At 39.9% G+C, this 18,138-nt stretch overlaps 1 protein-coding gene across 1 annotated transcript in view; it reads right to left on the reverse strand.

Annotated features, from left to right (window-relative positions):
* Nucleotides 1-18,138, reverse strand: part of LAMA4 (laminin subunit alpha 4) — a 152,643-nt gene that overhangs the window by 34,070 nt on the left and 100,435 nt on the right. The window contains exons 16-23 of the mRNA XM_021712850.1: nt 15,040-15,156; nt 12,654-12,833; nt 9,233-9,372; nt 5,052-5,225; nt 3,714-3,859; nt 2,834-2,996; nt 1,835-1,968; nt 1,211-1,382 (exon numbers count right to left, since the gene is read on the reverse strand). Coding sequence (XP_021568525.1) covers nt 1,211-1,382; nt 1,835-1,968; nt 2,834-2,996; nt 3,714-3,859; nt 5,052-5,225; nt 9,233-9,372; nt 12,654-12,833; nt 15,040-15,156 — 1,226 coding nt within the window. The remainder of the gene's footprint in view (nt 1-1,210; nt 1,383-1,834; nt 1,969-2,833; nt 2,997-3,713; nt 3,860-5,051; nt 5,226-9,232; nt 9,373-12,653; nt 12,834-15,039; nt 15,157-18,138) is intronic.

Raw genomic sequence — 18,138 nt, forward strand, 5'->3', positions numbered from 1 at the left:
AAATGATACAGTATCTGGTCAGTTCAAGAACTGAGGAAAGAGGAAAATGTACCAGTCAAATCTCAAAGACAACTTTTGCCAACTGGTGAATGTGATTGAGAAACTGTATATAATTTCATAGGCACAGCCAGTGATATACTTCTTTCATTTTTTATTTTTGTGAGGTATCTTGTCCAGTTATCACAGCCAATAAAACTTATTGTTGAAATAAACTGGGCTTAGGACAAGACTTTTGAATCATTGTATTACAGAGTTTAGCAAGATTTTCAAAATTATTTAGCACATTTTTTTTGAATTAGACAATAGAAAAAGTACTATTAAAATAATTTTTAGGCCGGGCTCAGTGGCTCAGTCTGTAATCCCAGCACTTTGGGAGGCCGAGGCGAGTGGATTGCCTGAGCCTGTGGGTTCAGGACCCACCTGGGCAACTTGGCGAGACCTCGTCTCTACAATAAGTAAAAATTTAGCTGGGTATGGTAGTGGTGCCTGTAGTTCCGGCTACTTGGAAGGCTGAGGTGGAAGGATCACCAGAGCCCAGCAGGTCAAGGCTGTGGTAGCCAGGAGCGTGCCACTACACTCCAGTCTGGGTGACAGAGTGAGATTCCAACTCAAATAATAATAATAATAATAATTATTGGTGCTTTAAAAGAGTTTCTGTATCATTAATAAATAAAAGTTAATTTAATTTAATCTTTATTATAAAGTTATTTAAGCATTTATTTCATCTTTATATAATTTTTCTTTTATTGCAAGTTTTGAAAGCTTCCTCTCATACTTATATTGTTTTATAGTACTGTATATTTTTTACAAAAAAGATATATACGTGTGTGTGTATAAAACATGAAAGCTTTTTTAAAAAATTGATGAAGTATATCATTTAGAAAGGTCAGGAAGCCCATGCAAAATTTCTGCAGACACACTGCTCACCTAGATCTTAGTGCTGTTTTCCTCACAGTTCTCTTAGCTATTATTAAAGATTATGTTTAATTCACATCCAAAACTGTGGTGTGGGGAAAAGTATTTCAGAACTGCATTAATGTATTGCTGTCATTGCTTCCCTGAAAAAACAAAAACAATCCCACTTTTGCTTTGTAAGCTAGAGTATCAGTTTGATGGGCACAGCATACTCAGCCTGGATAGATTCCTGGACACATGACTAGCAGAAAAGTCAAGGAAATAAAGGAGAAGAAGGATTTTTATTTCTACTCACCCCATTCACCATCAGGAGGATGAGGCCATTGTCAGCTGGTGTTCGAACTTCAATGTCAAAGCGAGTCACCTGACCAAACTTCCCTCTTCTGGTGATGTCCCTCACCACGGCGTAACTGGAGCCGTCAAAGAAGTAACTGGCGGCCCGACTCTGAGTGAAGGCCAGTTTGTCCCTGAAATGGAAGCACAAAGGCCATATGAACAGTTTCGGTCATGCTTTTCAAATGAGGCCCCTTCAAGCCATTCTCACTGCATCTTTATGGACCTCATAACATTTAGACAAAGTCCTGCTGTCTGTGTGGAAGAGGGAGAGAAGTTTTTACAGGTAAGTTCCATGGATGGTTTTGAATGGATTTCTTCTCTACTGTGTGCAAAGACAACCAAAGTCTCCAGGGAAACTCCAGTCTCTGGAATCTTAACTCAGAGCTGCAGACAAGTTGCTCAACACTGAACACTCACGCATACTCATCGACGTGGAGAAAAGCTGAAGGGTATTTTGCAGGCATGTCTGTTATGCAGTTTCAAAACTGGTTTCCCCTGAGAAAAGTTTGAGAACGTGAAGACTGACTCACACGTGTCCTGTCTGTGGCTCTCGGAGTCCTGAGGACCCTTCATAGTCTCTTACCTGGCACAGGGCACTGACTTGGAGGGGTCCATATTATAAATGTGCTTAAAGTTGTACAAGCTGATTACATCGTTGTTCAAGGTGGCCAGTTCCAGACAGCCAATGAAGCCAGGCAGGTTTAAGCTGGCAGGGAGCTGAACGACAGAAAACGTAGTCAGCTGCCCCGTGGTCATATTCTTCCCACAGAACAGACGATGAGACGGATAGCAGGTCAGGGGACTCACTCCTTGATATAAATATCTTCTGAGACTCGAGTTTGGGCCTAGTCTATGCCAGTACATCTAGCTAAGCAGTGATTTGTCAGGTGTGTGCATCTCAGCAGAGAAGGGGAATTGACTGAGTATAGACTACGTCCTGGTCCTGTGTTAGACAGTGAATTCGTAACAAAAATTAGTCCATCCTATACCAGTTCTGTGAGGTAGGTATTCCTGCTCTCATTTAAGGAGAGGGGAAGTCATCCCCAGAGGGGTTCAGTAATGTACTCATAACTAGTGACAGCAGTGCTGACACTGGAACCCTAGACCAATCCCCATCTTCTTGGGCCTTTCCTTCCTTATCAGGTTTCATAGTCTCTCCTAGGTCCTGACCTCGTCTCCTCCCAGATACTTTATTTCATGCCTGTATTAGGTGAGACTGCTGAATTTTTGAAACTGTCATCTGAAAAGTTGCAGGCTAGATCCGAGCTGTGGTGACGCCACAAGATACAGACACTTCTGTAGCAGGTGAGGGTGATATTAATGACACATGAAAGTATCAGAGTGAAACTAACTGATCCTTGACTGCCAGCCATATCCTGAAAGCGTCGGATGCTATGAAAATAGGAGTGGCATAGACCAAATTTGTGGGCCAGATGTATAAACTCTGGTTTAGAATTCTGCTGCCTACGGGGCTAAGTTCTTAAAATGATATCTGCCCCCCCAAATCATGATAGGTTTAATGGATTTGTGAAAAAAATTACTGTAGATATGTAATAAATCAAAATATAACTGGTTAGCTTACCTTGAAGTTTGAAGGCACCCCACCGACATAAAACACCGTGTCCTCGGGGTCCAGATCCAGCAAGGAGTCATCTCCTGGAAATTCCCCCTTTTTGATAAACTTCTCCTCAGCTGTGCTGCTTAGACTTGGGACTGTTAAAAACACCTTTCCATGTTTCCCTACCCTATTGAGAGAAAACATTTTCACTCTTTGTTAGCCAGATAATTTATAGAAAATATTTTTTAAACGTCAAAATGCTAAGGTTCTCTCATCACAAAACTGGCAACTTGATTTTGTCCCATGAAGAAGCATTTACAGAACATCAACACTCAGTGGAAGGGGAAAGAAACAGTCCATCTTGGAAATAACTCATGGATTGGCCAGATAAGATGTAATAGTCAAATTGTCATTTAGAAATGATGACCTTTTTTGTCTTTTCTTTTCCACCAAGGTGTTTTGGAAAGAATATAAAAATAACAAAAGAAAGGAGAGCTAGGAGAAAGGGAAGAAATGCTATTCATCAGAAGACTATGTGAGTGTGTGAGTGTGTAAATGTGCATGCACATGTGTGCATGTGCACGTGTGAGTGCATTGTGTGTGCGTGTGTGTACATGTGAGTGTGCACATGTGTGCATTTGTGTGTGTGCGCACATGTGGGTGTGTCTCTGTGTGTACATATGTGTTCGTGCGTGTGTTCATGTGTGCATGTTTGAGTGTATGTGTGCGTTTGTGTGTGTATGTGTGTGTATGTGTGCGTATGTGTATGTGTGCATACAAGTGTGTGTGTGTGTGTGTGTGTGTGTGTGTGTGTGTATGTGTGTGTACATGTGTGTGTATGTGTGTGCAAGTGCCTTCAATAGGTTCCTTATGAAACGTGCTTGGGACTCTGGAGTCCCTTTACCTTTCGATCTTGACAATGCTGAAGTGAGCAGGCCAGGAACTGACGGGCCTGGAGTCGAGGGGAATCTCCACGTCTTTCGTCCCCAAGTTATAGACGTAGACTAGGTTATCATTTTTGATTGCGAGACCCATGTATTCTTTTTTGGCCTGAAATGTTAAGAAGTCATTTGAACAATAAGAATGACTATCATCTTTCATTTTCATTTCTTTAGGGAATAGTCAACAATTCAAATGCTTGGCTGTATCCAAGCGACTTCAGGCCTGAATTAATGCCCAAAGTTCCTGTTAGACTGGCCAGTGGCTGTTCCTTTCCAGCAGAGTCTTGGCTTGCTCCCAGTGTATCCTGGACAGGGAGGGAAGCAACCACAATCTTGTGGAGATGTGCCAGTTGCTGGAAATGTGCTCACGTTGTTGGGCTACCCCCGGGACCTAATGCAGCTTGACTGAACTGACCGTTGTGCATCTGCAAACAGCACTTGGCATCAAACAAAACAGGCTGCTGGAAACAAGAACTGATACTGTACATTCTCACTCATAAGTGGGCCCTGGTCCTTGGGCACAAGGGTAGAAATTGGCAGATGCTAGTCACAGCTGGGGTAGGGAGGGGGCACATGGCAACATACTGGGTGCCTGGTCCACTATCAGGGAAGAGAGGGCTAGTTGGAAGCCCAAACTTTATCTATATGCAGTCTACTTATGTAGTAAGTCCTCACTTGTATCCCACAACTCAGAAAATAAAATAAAATAAAGAAATGAAAGCAAAAACCAAGACAGGCTGCTGTTATTCTGAAGGTCTTTGAGATGCTTCATTCAGATATGAAGCCATTGCAGTAATATCCTACATTAAGAAGAAATTGCTTGTCCTTAAGTCACTCCTTTAATCTTACCACTAAAATCATTGATAGCTTTTGAATTACCAGGATGAGCATTTTGTTTGTTTGCTTAGGAAGCTTTATTTTAGGCAAGAAAAAAAGCAGTTTTCCTTTTTAAATATTATCCACTTTTAAAAAACCTCCTATTCTTAAGGCTGATTAATCCCAGCACTTTGGAGGCTGAGGTGAGAGGGTTACCTGAGTCCAGGAATTTGAGACCAGCCTGGGCAACTTGGTGAGCTCTTGTCTTTACAACAAATCAAATAATTAGTTGGGTGTGGTGGCATGCACCTGTAGTTCCAGCTACTTGGAAAGCTGAGGCGGAAGGATCGCCTGAACCCAACAGGTAGAGACTGTGGTGGCTGTAAGCATGCCACTGCCCTCCAGCCTGGACAGAGTGAGATTCCAACTCAAAATAGATAAATAAGTAAGTAAATAAATAAATAAATAAAATCTTCCATTCTTACGTTTTTGCTTCCAAGATACAGGATAAACTGGTCTGCAGTACCAGCCGCTTCTGGTTGCTTTACTGGAGGCTTCATGTACAGACTCAGAGAGGTGAACGCCTTCAAATCGTCCACACTGGTTCTGGGGTGCACTTCAACGGCTGACTGGCCATCAAACATCATGGAAACTTGGATCTAGAGTTACAAAGTCATTCCATTACAAGTGCTTTGTGGAGATGAGCAGTGTGATTTCCCCTGGCTTTCTGGCCTTTCCTCATTCCTGACTGGGACCTCAGAGCTCTGCATTCCTCCAGACCTTTACTTATTTCCTGTTGTCCTCACCATTCTGGAGAGAAGATTTGAGGCAGATTATAATACAGTAGTTTAAATTTAAAATGGGGTAAAGGTGAAAAAGGTGGTAACAAAGTAGACTCGAGGTGAGGATAGACATAAATTTCACCATGAACTATTAGGCTGATGCATAAGTTTGCAGCGTTTGTTTTTGGCATTGCAACCCTGTGCTGTTGGGAGTTTATTGTTTGTCATTTGGAGTGGCAATGCTGTGCTTATGAAGACGCCTTGAATTTTGAAGATTTGAAGAAAGTCAGTGCTATTTGTGGGCTAAAGAAGATGGAGTGTCAAGTGGAAAAAAAGCAAGCACTCCGACATGCTCTTCTGTTTGAGTTTCACAGAGGAGTCAAGGCAGCAGGGGCAGCTTGAGACATTTGTCCGAGTCCAGGGAGAATGCCATTGGGGACAGCATGGCAAGAAAACGGCTCTGTCGTTTCAAAGAGGGCCAGTTTGACCTGAGTGAGTCTCCACATTCAGGAAGACCATTGGGCATTGAGGAAGACCATTGAGGAAGACCATTCAAAGAGGGCCAGTTGGGCATTGAGGAGGGCCATTGGGCATTGAGGAAGACCATTGAGGAAGACCATTCAAAGAGGGCCAGTTGGGCATTGAGGAAGACCATTGGGCATTGAGGAAGACCATTGAGGAAGCCCATTCAAAGAGGGCCAGTTGGGCATTGAGGAGGGCCATTTGGTATTGAGGAAGACCATTGAGGAAGACCATTCAAAGAGGGCCAGTTGGGCATTGAGGAAGACCATTGGGCATTGAGGAAGACCATTGAGGAAGCCCATTCAAAGAGGGCCAGTTGGGCATTGAGGAGGGCCATTGGGCATTGAGGAAGACCATTGAGGAAGACCATTCAAAGAGGGCCAATTGGGCATTGAGGAAGACCATTGGGCATTGAGGAAGACCATTGAGGAAGACCATTCAAAGAGGGCCAGTTGGGCATTGAGGAAGACAATTGGGCATTGAGGAAGACCATTGAGGAAGATCATTCAAAGAGGGCCAGTTGGGCATTGAGGAAGACCATTGGGCATTGAGGAAGACCATTGAGGAAGACCATTCAAAGAGGGCCAGTTGGGCATTGAGGAGGGCCATTGGGCATTGAGGAAGACCATTGAGGAAGACCATTCAAAGAGGGCCAGTTTGACCTGAGTGAGTCTCCACGTTCAGGAAGACCATTGGGCATTGAGGAAGACCATTTAGATGCTTTCATCCATGATGATCCACGTCAGTTAACCCGAGAGTTGGCAAATGTGATGAACTGTGACCAGTTAGCATGGTGTGACACTTGCGTTCCATGGGCAAGTGAAAAACGCTACCAAGTTATGTATCAGCGTATACTTGGTTTGGGTGAACTAAACACGTTGAAGGGAGAACCGGTCAGTTATACAGTTCACAAAGTTCATGACATTTATCCAAAAACGAATCATTGAGGAGAAGGATAACTAATCTTGGGCTCCAAAGACAGCGTGGGTTTTCTCCATAGGGTCCTCATAGGAGAAACATGGAGAGAGGCTACATTCTTGACCACATCTGTACAGCCAGGAGGGGTGTAGACACAGCTTTGCAGTCTGTGATCAGGTTTTGAAACCTGGCTCTGCCCTTTACTAGCTATATAACCTTGAGCGAGTCACTTCACCTTTGGTTTCCTCATCTGCAGAATAAGGACAAATGTATTGGCTGTGAGGATGAAATAAGGTGATAACTATAAAGTGCTTTCCAGGGCCTGACTCTATTCGTATAGTAACTGGAACGGCAAGTTCATGAAAGTGTTTCACACCAATTCACAGGAAGGCAGGTTGAGGCTGCGGTGGCCGGGAGCATGCCACTGCACTCCAGTCTGGGTGACAGAGTGAAACTCCAACTCAAAAAAACCCCAAAACAAAACAAAAACAACAAAGGACCATTAAGTAAACACATTTCTAAGGGGCCCGAAATGATATGTGGAACTGGCCTGACTCCCGGGTGATTTTTAGAGCATTCAGAATTTACAGACGTGGATGCTCATGCCATTTATTCAAATATTTCTGAATGATTGGATGTTTTCACATCAGTTAATTAATATTGATTTGGATAATGTGCATGGTCAGTGAGCTCAAGATTCTATTCCCAGGTGCCTGCAATCCAGCTGCCTGTATTGCTGGTTGAGTAAAGACTAATCCGTCTTCATAAACTATCAAGTAGTCTGTGGGATTAAAGTCTTGCAGGGAAAAATTGAGAGGCTGAGAAGGCTGTATGCCTGCACAAAAAGTATCTCACTTGGGGGAACTGAGAGAGCCCCCAACTCCCCAAGGCAGTCTCAGGAAAATGGCTTTAGGTAATACAGACCCCACCTTTATACTCAATATAAATAATATTGCAAGAAAACACTCACAGAAACCTGGTTTTTAGAATGCCATTTCTCAATGTACCTTTAAGATGAAACTTTTTTTGAAAATGTGCATTGGGGCATCTAAATAAGGTAATTTGTCATAAGGTACCATTCATCATACATCATTTAAAAGTTGGGTAATTTACCAAGAATAATCTCCTTCATGATAAAAGAGTTGATCTCTCTTTTACTCTTTTTTTCTGTCAGTAGTTAGGGCCAATGATCTGTTCAGGCCAATTTTTAGTTAGGAAAATTAAACCCTATACTATAATTTGGCTATAGAAAAATAAAAAAAAGTTAAAAAGAGATTCAAGAACAGGTCCTGCTTTGCCATGCTGAAAATGGTAATTGTTGTGTCAGGATATGCTCCTGCTAATACTGGCTCTAGTTATCTTGCTGCTAGGTTGCTTCTGTATAAGTGTTTCAGAATAAGGTCTTTGTCAAGTTTATTCAGCTTAGTTGGCTTGTGTTTCTTCAGTCAAGCCTGAGTGTGGTCAATAAAAGCCTCACATAATCTCTATGTTATCAGAGAATTCTTGAAGCAGTGGAACAGGTGATTCCATATAGTAATTGTACTAAAACAGTTGTTAAAATAACAAAAAATAATAATAATGAATTGAAAATTTTATTGGGACTTTACTTGATTTCTTTTGCTATGTTAGCTTTGTTGACTAGGTTGACTCTGTGGTTTGTAATTCTGGCTACACATTAGAATAATGGAACCCTTAAAAAAACACAAGTATACAGTAAGTCCCCTACATACGAACTTTCAAATTATGAACTTTAATGATGCACACTTGCATTTTTTAATATATTGTTTCTCTCCATCACGTGTCAGTATAGCCCATTAAATACATACAGTACTCTATAACTGATTGTGTTAGTTGGGTGCCTAGGCAAACTTTGTTGGACTTAAAATAAATTGGACTTACAAATGTGCTCTTGGAACTGAACTCATTTGTATGTTGGAGATTTCCTGTACTGAGCCCTTCCTGCTTTGAGGCTGAGACCAGAACTCAGTCCAGTTTTCAAAGTTCCTCGTATGATTGCTATGAGCCGGCAGGGTTGAGACCGCCTGAGTTGGATAATCTATTTAAAAATTCCCAAGTTCGGCCGGGCTCGGTGGCTCAGTCTGTAATCCCAGCACTTTAGGAGGCCGAGATGTGTGGACTGCCAGAACCCACGGGTTTGAGACACACCCAGGCAACTTGGTGAGACCTCGTCTCTACAATAAATCAAAAATGAGCCGGGCGTGGTAGCGTACACCTGTAGCTCTGGCTACTTGGAAGACTGAGGAGGAAGGATCACCAGAGCCCAGCAAGTTGAGGCTGCGGTGGCCCGGGAGCGTGCCACTGCACTCCAGTCTGGGCGACAGAGTGAGACTCCAACTCAAAAAAAAAAAAAAGGTCCCAGGCTCTGGGAGCTGCCCTGTGTTCTCACGCTCGCTGAGTGGCTGATGGCTCCTTCCATCATGTACCTTGCTGGCGACGCTTCTGGTCTGAGCGATGAGCTCTCGGATCCTCTGGATGCTGGCAGACACATTGCTTGCAGGCCGCTTCTGCTCGACTGTGCGGAGCTGATGCAGGAGCTGAGGCATGACCTCTGTCAGATTCTTTACTGCAGTGATGAAACATGAATCATCCGAGTAAATAGCTCCACACCAAGAATGGGCCGGGAGTTAGAAGTGGAGACAGCAGACATGTGATTGCATAGGGTAGAACTACAAGGAATGTGTAATTCTGCAAAATTAATAGTAAAGCCTAAGGCATACTTGGTTTCTATTTTGTGACATTTACAGTACATGTTGAGTCATAAACTGTGTGGAACATGCTAACTTATAATGTACATTCCTAAAGGACAGGGTTCCTGGCAAATATACAGATGTTCTTTTGACCATATAACACAGGCTCTGCCTGCATTTTTAATAACTACTGGAGATCTACCCAGAGGAAAAAAAATCAATATATAAAAAAAGATACCTGTATTCACATGTGTACTGCAGCACCATTCACAATAGCAAAAATCATGGAACCAACTTAGGTGTCCATCCACGACTGACTGGATAAAGAAAATGTAGTATATATATACCATGGAATACTACACAACCATAAAACAGAATGAAATCATTTCCTCTGCAGCCACATGGATGGAGCTGGGTATCATCACCCTAAGTGAACAGACTCAGAAACAGAAAACCAAACTCCTCATGTTCTCACTTACATGTAGGAGCTGAATGGTCACAAAGATGGAAATAACAGACATTAGGGACACCAATAAGGAGAGATGTAGAGAGGGAGATTAAGGTTCAGAAATTGCCTGTTGGGTGCAATGTTCACTATCTTGGGAATGGGCCACTTCAGACCCAGTCCCCACCACCACATAATATGTCCATGTAACAAACATGCACAAGTCCTCTCGAACCTAAAATAAACATGGAAAAAAAAGGAATGTTGGGTAAAAGCAGGTGGAAAGGCTGCTTTCCAAAAGGCACATGCACATACCACCTTCTGCTGCTACTGCCCAGCAGAGGCAGTGCTAGATGGAGACAACCAGGCAGTGCCCAGAAGAGTGGCAGTTGTGCCAAGGCAGGAGTGGGCAGCCATGATCTGTGGACCCCGAGAAGGGTGACGCTCCAAGCAGATCACTGTGAATTTTTTTTTTTTTTTTGCTCTGGACCTTCTGCTGGAGAACAAAACAAACACTGGGTGTTGGGAGGTGGGAGAAACAGCAAAAGAGAAAGTGACTGGGGGGGGCGGCAGGTAGGGCACACACTCCACTCAGCCTCTTGCAGTTCCCCCGGGGCTGCCACTGACCTACTTCTTATGTTGTTGTTGTTGTTTTTTCCTGTTTAATGCACGATGTATACATAGAAAAGAACACAAGTCATAAGGATACAGCTTGACAAGAGAAACACAGAACACAGAACGGTGTAACTTTTTCCAACGTTTCATTGTCTGAATGGTGATTCTTAAAGTGTGGTCCCCAGACAAACAGAACTGGCATCACCAAGGAACCTGTCAGAAATGCAAGTTCTTTGGCACCGTCTCAAATCTACTGAATCAGAAATTCTGGGATTGGAGTTTAGCAATCTGTGCTTAACAAGCTCTCCAGGCGATTCGGATGCACACTAGTTTTGGGAACCACTGGACTAGAGAGTGAACATTTTAAAATTATTTTCTTTCCCAAGGGCAGGGCCATGGTCACTGAGCATTAGTAGCTGGGAAAGAGCAGGCCTCTTACTGAAGACAAACTAAGCTAAGATTCAGGAAACTATGTCAATGTAGATCAAGGAAATGTCTCTTCTCTGTACTTAGGAAAGAAGATGCTTCTCCAGCACAAGGAAAATAAATAAGTAAAATAATAGCAACTATCAGTTTTTGTATTAATTAGTACAAAGGTTTGTTGTTGGGATCACTGACCTCAGTAGCCATTGATAGTATAATAGTTTTTAAAAACTAGAGGGAATAAAGTATATTTAAAGAATTACATCAAGTTTTGTTATTGGAGGCAGGCCATACCTGTATTCCCAGCACTGTGGGAGGCTGAGGCGAGAGAATTGTTTGAGCCCAAGGGTTCGAGACCAGCCTGGGCAATATACAAGACCTCGACTTTACTACTACTACTACTACTACTACTACTACTACTACTACTACTACTAATTCTGATTATGGAAATGTATATAAGACAGAGTACTCCCTTCCCCATTCTCTCAGAAAAAGGGAGCCACCCTATATCAGAGTTTTTATAAAGGTTTTTATATTCTTGTATGTGCTTTCATTTACTTTGTTTTGAACCACAAATGCAATTTGAGGAAAACACAGTAGCCTAAAACAATTTCAATTAGTGCTAGTTCTGGATGCACATTAGAATCACTTGATATGCCTGGTGAAAAAAGGAAAAAACATTTAACACAGATTTAGTAAATATCTCTGAGGCAATATCTTTTTAAATGCAAATGTTGGCTATCATGTAGACAAAAGATAAGATATTTTAAAGATAAAAATTTGAAAGTATTTAATTGAGTGACTACATGAAAGAATTCACGAACATATACTTAAAAGATGAATACAAAAGACCTATTTTACTGTTACAGAAATGGGCATTTACAAATTGGAATAAAATGTCTAGTGACAGGATGATCATATATGGACTTGTGAAGTTGTTTCTTAATTCAGATGCAAGCAAAGATAATATTTTGTGCAAAAACAATATTAGAGCAATAAAAGTTCTAGTCATGATTTGTCATGATATTGAGAAACACTGATTTAAGAGGTCAAAAGATTGAATAAAACTGTGAGAATGGATAAAAGGGAATTTCTCAAGTGTTACATACTCTTAATACCTATATGTAACTAAATAAATTAGGTATAGTATTTTATTTTTGTTGCTATAAAGTTGACCAATGCACTATTCTTGATAGAAAACTTAATTTATGTTTGACCATATTCAGTACTTGTTGGTGATAACTTGCTTCACTCTGGTAAAGAAAACGCAGTGTACTTAGTAAAAGCAATGCTATGTAGTAAATTTTTCCCTAAAAGCCAAGCAATATTATGTTAAGGGTATCTACCCTGACATTTGATTGATCTTCTTTCCTAAAAGATCAGTCTTTCATTGATACTATTGTTACCATATATTTCACATAGAAAAAATGATGACTCCTTGCCACTCTATCTAGTGTTTACATGAAATGTATATACATATATATTTCATGTGCATACACACAGGCATATAGATTGATAAACTATGCATTTTTTCTTTCTTTTTTTCCTAAGCTAACTTCTACAATATTTCAATCCGAAACCCAAAGGAAGAAAACTGTTTCTTAACAAAAGATGTGTAGACTTTAATGACAGGTTCCTCAACTGAGTTCAAACTGTGAAGTTTCTAAGTGATACCTGCATCTCTCGCGGAGTCCACTGCAGTGTTGTAAGCCGAAGAGTCAAAGTTTTGGAGATTCTGTGACCAGTTGGTGAGACTGTGGATCATCGGGGCGGCGGCCTGCTGCACCGCCATTGTTGTCTTGTTGGCCTCTGCGGTGAGCAGCTTGGACTGACCCAGGCGCTGCTGCGCGTCACCTTCACACAGAGCACAGGGTCACTCACTTTGCAGAGAAGTGAGACATTAGGGAACATTCACATCCCTTTAATCACTGAGATGAAACAGACCTCAACTTCTGGGCTTTAAAGCAAAACTAAGATCTTAACACAGAGTTAATGATGGTATAGATTAGGTTCACGAGAATATCTCAGCAATATTAATAAGTGGGTTTGAAAGGCCCTAAAGCCTCATTAAAACTATGTAACTCACCTAAAACATTTTCAAATTAAGAAGTAAATTTAAAACAAAAAAGAGTAATAATATTTCCTCATGTTAAAGACCTGGTTTCTCAACATATACAATGTATATAAGATTTTAACTCGTAAGAGGTTTGTGATGCATTTTACTGCAAATATCTTTTTCTTTTAGGAAAAAGTAGTCTTGTGGAACACTTTTGCCATGAAAATGATGCTATAACACAGAAGTCGATCTATAAATAAATGCATTTTAAATAACAAAAGCAAGTTTCAAAAGAGTATAATTTGTGAAATTCCATTTTTATTAAAATTATATATGTAAATAAAATAATGTAGGCTTATAACAAAAAACCTTGTCTAGACTATGGGATCATAGGTGCTTTTTCTTCTCTCTCTTTTTTAATCTGTATTTTTCTATTGTTTCTATAAGGACCATGTATTACTTCTATCATGAAAATAATTAGAGTGGCGATTTCTGAAAGAACTAAAAATTAACCTTCCATATGACCCAGAAATACCCCTATTGGGAATATGCCTGGGGGAACTCAAGTCATTCTACCAAAAAGATGCCTGTACATGCAGGTTTGTTGAAGCTCTATTCACAATAGCAAAAACATGGAACCAACCATGCTGCCCATCAAATTGGACTGGACAAAAAAAACAGTGGTACATATACACAATGAAATATCATGCAGCCATAAAGAAGGACAAACATATGGACTTTGCAGCAACTTGGATGGATTAGAGTCGATCAGACTCAGTGATCTATCATAAAAACAAAAAACAGAGTACCATATATTCTCACTCATAAGCGGACCTTGAACAATTATCATACTATAAGAAAGGGATTGGCAGTAGTAAGAAACTGCCAAGGGAGGTGGGGGGCAGGATTGGCAGTTGAGGGGAACTGCCAGGGGAGGAGGGGGAATACCTCCTCAACAAGGGTACCTGCATAATGAACATTTGTAGACCTAACCCTGAATTGTACCTTGCATCTTTAAAATAAAGAAAAAAATTAAAAATCACACAGGAGATGCTGTATCTCCAAATGTTTAAAGTGAGGAAACCTCACATGCTCTGGATTCTGGTGAATACTGGTTTGAATCCTGAATCTGCTTCTTGTTAGCTGTGCTTGCTGGTGGAGCGAGTTCCCTAACCTTGTGAGCCTCAGGGCGTATAAGCCTAAAGGCAACAGTGACATTTGTCCCCCATGAGATAAGGTGTGTTGAATACTTAGCACTGCGCCCAGCACATGATAAGCAGCAATAAACAGTAGCTCTGATGTTGCTGACGACAAGACTTCTCAGTGAACAGTCCCTCTCCTGGCCAGAGCTTTGATGTACTTGGAGAACAGTAACTAGACTTCGCTCAAGTTAGTGAGACACCTATATGCAGCAGTGGTGTTTTAATGTCCACTGTGCTGAGGAAGGCGCATCTGCTTCCAAACACATCTTTCCAAGATATCACTGCAGTACCAGATGAAGCCAGATGAGTGCCTTTGAATCTCTATTTGGGTTTGTGGGTCTTCCTGGTCTCTATTTGGGTTCATTGCTTATATGATAAGAATGACTCGACATGTAACAGAAGAAAGCTGTTTACAGTTGGGGCCAAATAAATCCGATAACCAAGTTAGGGCATATTGTTAATGAGGAGGGATATTCACAAGAAAGCTGTTCCCAGTTACCAAGCAGTGTAAGCAATGCAATCCCATAAACACACACACACACACACACACACACACACACACACACACACACACACGAAATATTGGGAAAAAAATGCTCTCAAACCTACAGGTAACCTGTAGGTGGTGTGGTCACAGATTTTATATTCATTTTCTTTTTTTTATTTTCTAGGACAATTTTTTGGGTGATGAACATAGGTTCCTTCGTCATCCAAAAAAAAATTATTTACTTATAAAAAGATTGACAAGAAATCTTCTAGTTCTTCCTCAGGGTTTAGCTGAAGTACCCTCTGTGATCCGTACCTCTCTCTGCTGCTTGCAGCTGCTTAACAGCATCATTTAGTCTGTTTTTAAGGGCACCTTTCCTCCCCAGGGCTCCTCCTACACGCTTGCTGGTGTCACCCACCGCCTCATCATTGCCTGTGGAGAAGAGGAAAAAATGCCAGTGAGACCAAGATACCTCAACAAAAAGTTTCCCTTTCAACGAGGAAACTTCAGATTTGTATGATGGAGTCATCTGCAGTATTCTGAATACTCTGAACACAGATCACACATTCTGGAAAGTGACACTTAAAATTAAAGGTATAGTGTTGCAGAAAACTTGGAAGTGACTTAGGATGACATAATGACTAATTTCTTTGAAACATTTAGCACTGCTGTGACAAATAACACCAAACAGCACAATTGATAAACAGCTGAGAAAAAATCAATCTATCTGTCTATCCATCCATCCATTATCTATCTGTCTATATGATGTCTAGTTATATAAGAATAATTATTTTTTCTTAATTGTATCAATACAATTTTAATTGATATATAGCCTACATCTGGAAAAGGCACCAATTATATAAATGCACAACTTGACAAATGTTCACAAAGTGAACACAAAATATAACCAACATTCAGGTCAAGAGTATAGAAACTTGATAGCCCCCTCAAAGCTCCCTGTGATTACCCAAAGGTGATCACTATTCTGAATTCTAGTTCCATCTATTTGTTGTGTCTATTTTAAACATTGGTCAAAAGAGATAATACAGCGTTGCTATTTTTTATATCTTTGTCTTAATCTCTGAAGAGTTATAAATCTTGATATCATAGTTTGTCTTCCAACTTTGTTTTTATTCTTTAGGATTGTTTTAGCTATTTTTGACGTTTCTCCAAATTTCTATGGAAATTCTAGAATCTTTCTGTATATATGTATACAGTTCTGGTACTTTGATACTGTAGTGATTCCATAGATAAATTTAGGAGAATTGTCATTATTACAAATTTGAGTCTTCCACTCAGTGAGTATGGCATTCGTTATTCTTCTTCAGATCTATATTTTTATTTAGATCTCCATTTATTTAGATCTTTATGTTTAGCAATCTTAGTGTCTTTCATCAGATTTATTCTTATGTATTTGATGCTACTGAAAATGCTGTTATTTTTAAAAGTTAATTTCCCATTGTTTAAAAATTTAACTGGATTTTACACATTAAATTGGGAATGTGGGATATGCTTGTCTTGTTTCTAATCTTAGTGGGAAAGCTTTCAATATTTCAGTATTAATATATTTGCTAAATATTATTTAATTATTCTTTATCAGATCATGGAAGTTTCCTTTTATTCCTCGTTTGCTAAGTGTTATTTTTTTGAAGTCCTAAATGGGTATTCAGTTTTGTTAAATGATTTTTCTGCATGGAATGAGATGTTCATATGAATTTCTCCTACATTCTGTAAATGTGGTGAATTACATTCATTTTAAGTGTTTAACTATCCTTGAAATCCTGAAATAAACTCAAGTTGGTCATCACATACTACTATTTCTACATGTGCTTAGATTTGATTGCTAATATTTTGATTAGGATTTTTGGATCTCTGTTGCTAAGAGAATTTGACTTATACTTTTCCTTTTTTAACAATGTCCTTATCTGGCTTTGGTATCTAAGTTTTGTTAGCTTCATAAAACAAGTTGGAGAATGTGTTCTCGTTTTCTAGTATCTGGAAGGGTTTGTGTAAGGATGGTGTTATTTCTTCCAGGTTTGGAAGAATTCATTGGGAAAACCATCTGAGCCCTGAGCTTTCTTTGTGGGAAGGGTTTAATTAATGGTTAAATTTGTTACACATATGTATGTCCATACAGTTCTATCAAGACTTTCTATTCTTTTTGTATCTGTTTTGAGAAATAGTCTTTTTCTTCCAAACTTGTACTGGAGAGGGGGCTTGGGGCACACACAGTCCCTAGATTGAGGTTTTCTTGGGTTATGTTTGAGTAAATCCCAAGAGGTCTTGACATAATTATCTCTTTGTCTGAACTGAAGGGTTGGCTTTGCCAGTAATTTTTTGTTTCTGTTTGTGGTTTGTTTACTTCTGAAGCATCAGGAATCTTCTGCTTCTTGACGAATAGCAAAACAGTTTCATCGTTTCTCATGACACTTTCCTCTTTCTCACCAATGGGCTTGTAAATATATACTCTCCTATGGTGCAATTTATCTTTTCCATGACACGTCCTTGATGTGCTTGGTTTATTGTATCTTCCTCCTCCCCATACACGTGTATATAATGGACGGTGCCTAGCTGATGCTGTCACCAAGTATAGTAGAACCAAATACAAGCACTTCTTTCTTATGCTTTCTGGGGAGTGCAGAGAATTTCCCAGAATTCAGAGAGACTTAAATATGCTTTTTAGTTACCTGGCACCCTCTCTCTCCCCATCTTGTTTCAATTTTCAAATACTGTGATACAAAAATGTTTTAGCTCTATTTTTGGATCTTGTGACTGCAAAAACAAAGACAAAAACAGCACTGACTGATAGACTGAGAAAGAATATATTTAACTCTCTATATGTAGAGTTTTTGATAAAAATAGGAGAAAGAAAATCTATTTTGTTTTTCCTATTGTTTCATAAAAAGTATGTCCTATTTGAAACTTATAGTCTTATATAAACATTTTTTTCATTTCATAAATGAAAATTCCTTTAAATAGCAGCCTCCTGAGATTATGATAGATTGTTAATTCTCTGATATAGATAATGAAGAAGAGGAAAACTGGGAAATAAAAATTACTGATCATTGAAAGTCATTTGGAAACGAAGAAACCATAGTCTGAAATGAAATTGTAACTTAACTATGACTATGGTTTAATTTTGTATCACAAACATGTGTATTACCAAGGAAGATAGTTCTATAAAGGTCCAAGCTACTACACAGCCCTCATTTCCCATTGCTGTCCCTTTTGCAAATAAATATATAAGGAGATTTAACCAAACAAGGTCATGAAATAAGGGATCAGATCTGCAAAATAACCAGAGGCTGATGCAGAGAGATTCACTGGATGTAAAATATGGAGCTTTGAAGGGATACCATTCCCAGAATAAAAAAGTTGCTTTTATGAGGTTCAATAACTCAGTAATGAAAGGAT

The sequence above is a fragment of the Carlito syrichta genome, unplaced genomic scaffold (genome assembly GCF_000164805.1).
Source record: "Carlito syrichta isolate Samal-C Ts95f unplaced genomic scaffold, Tarsius_syrichta-2.0.1 Scaffold303669, whole genome shotgun sequence".
Classification (NCBI taxonomy): Eukaryota; Metazoa; Chordata; class Mammalia; order Primates; family Tarsiidae; genus Carlito; species Carlito syrichta.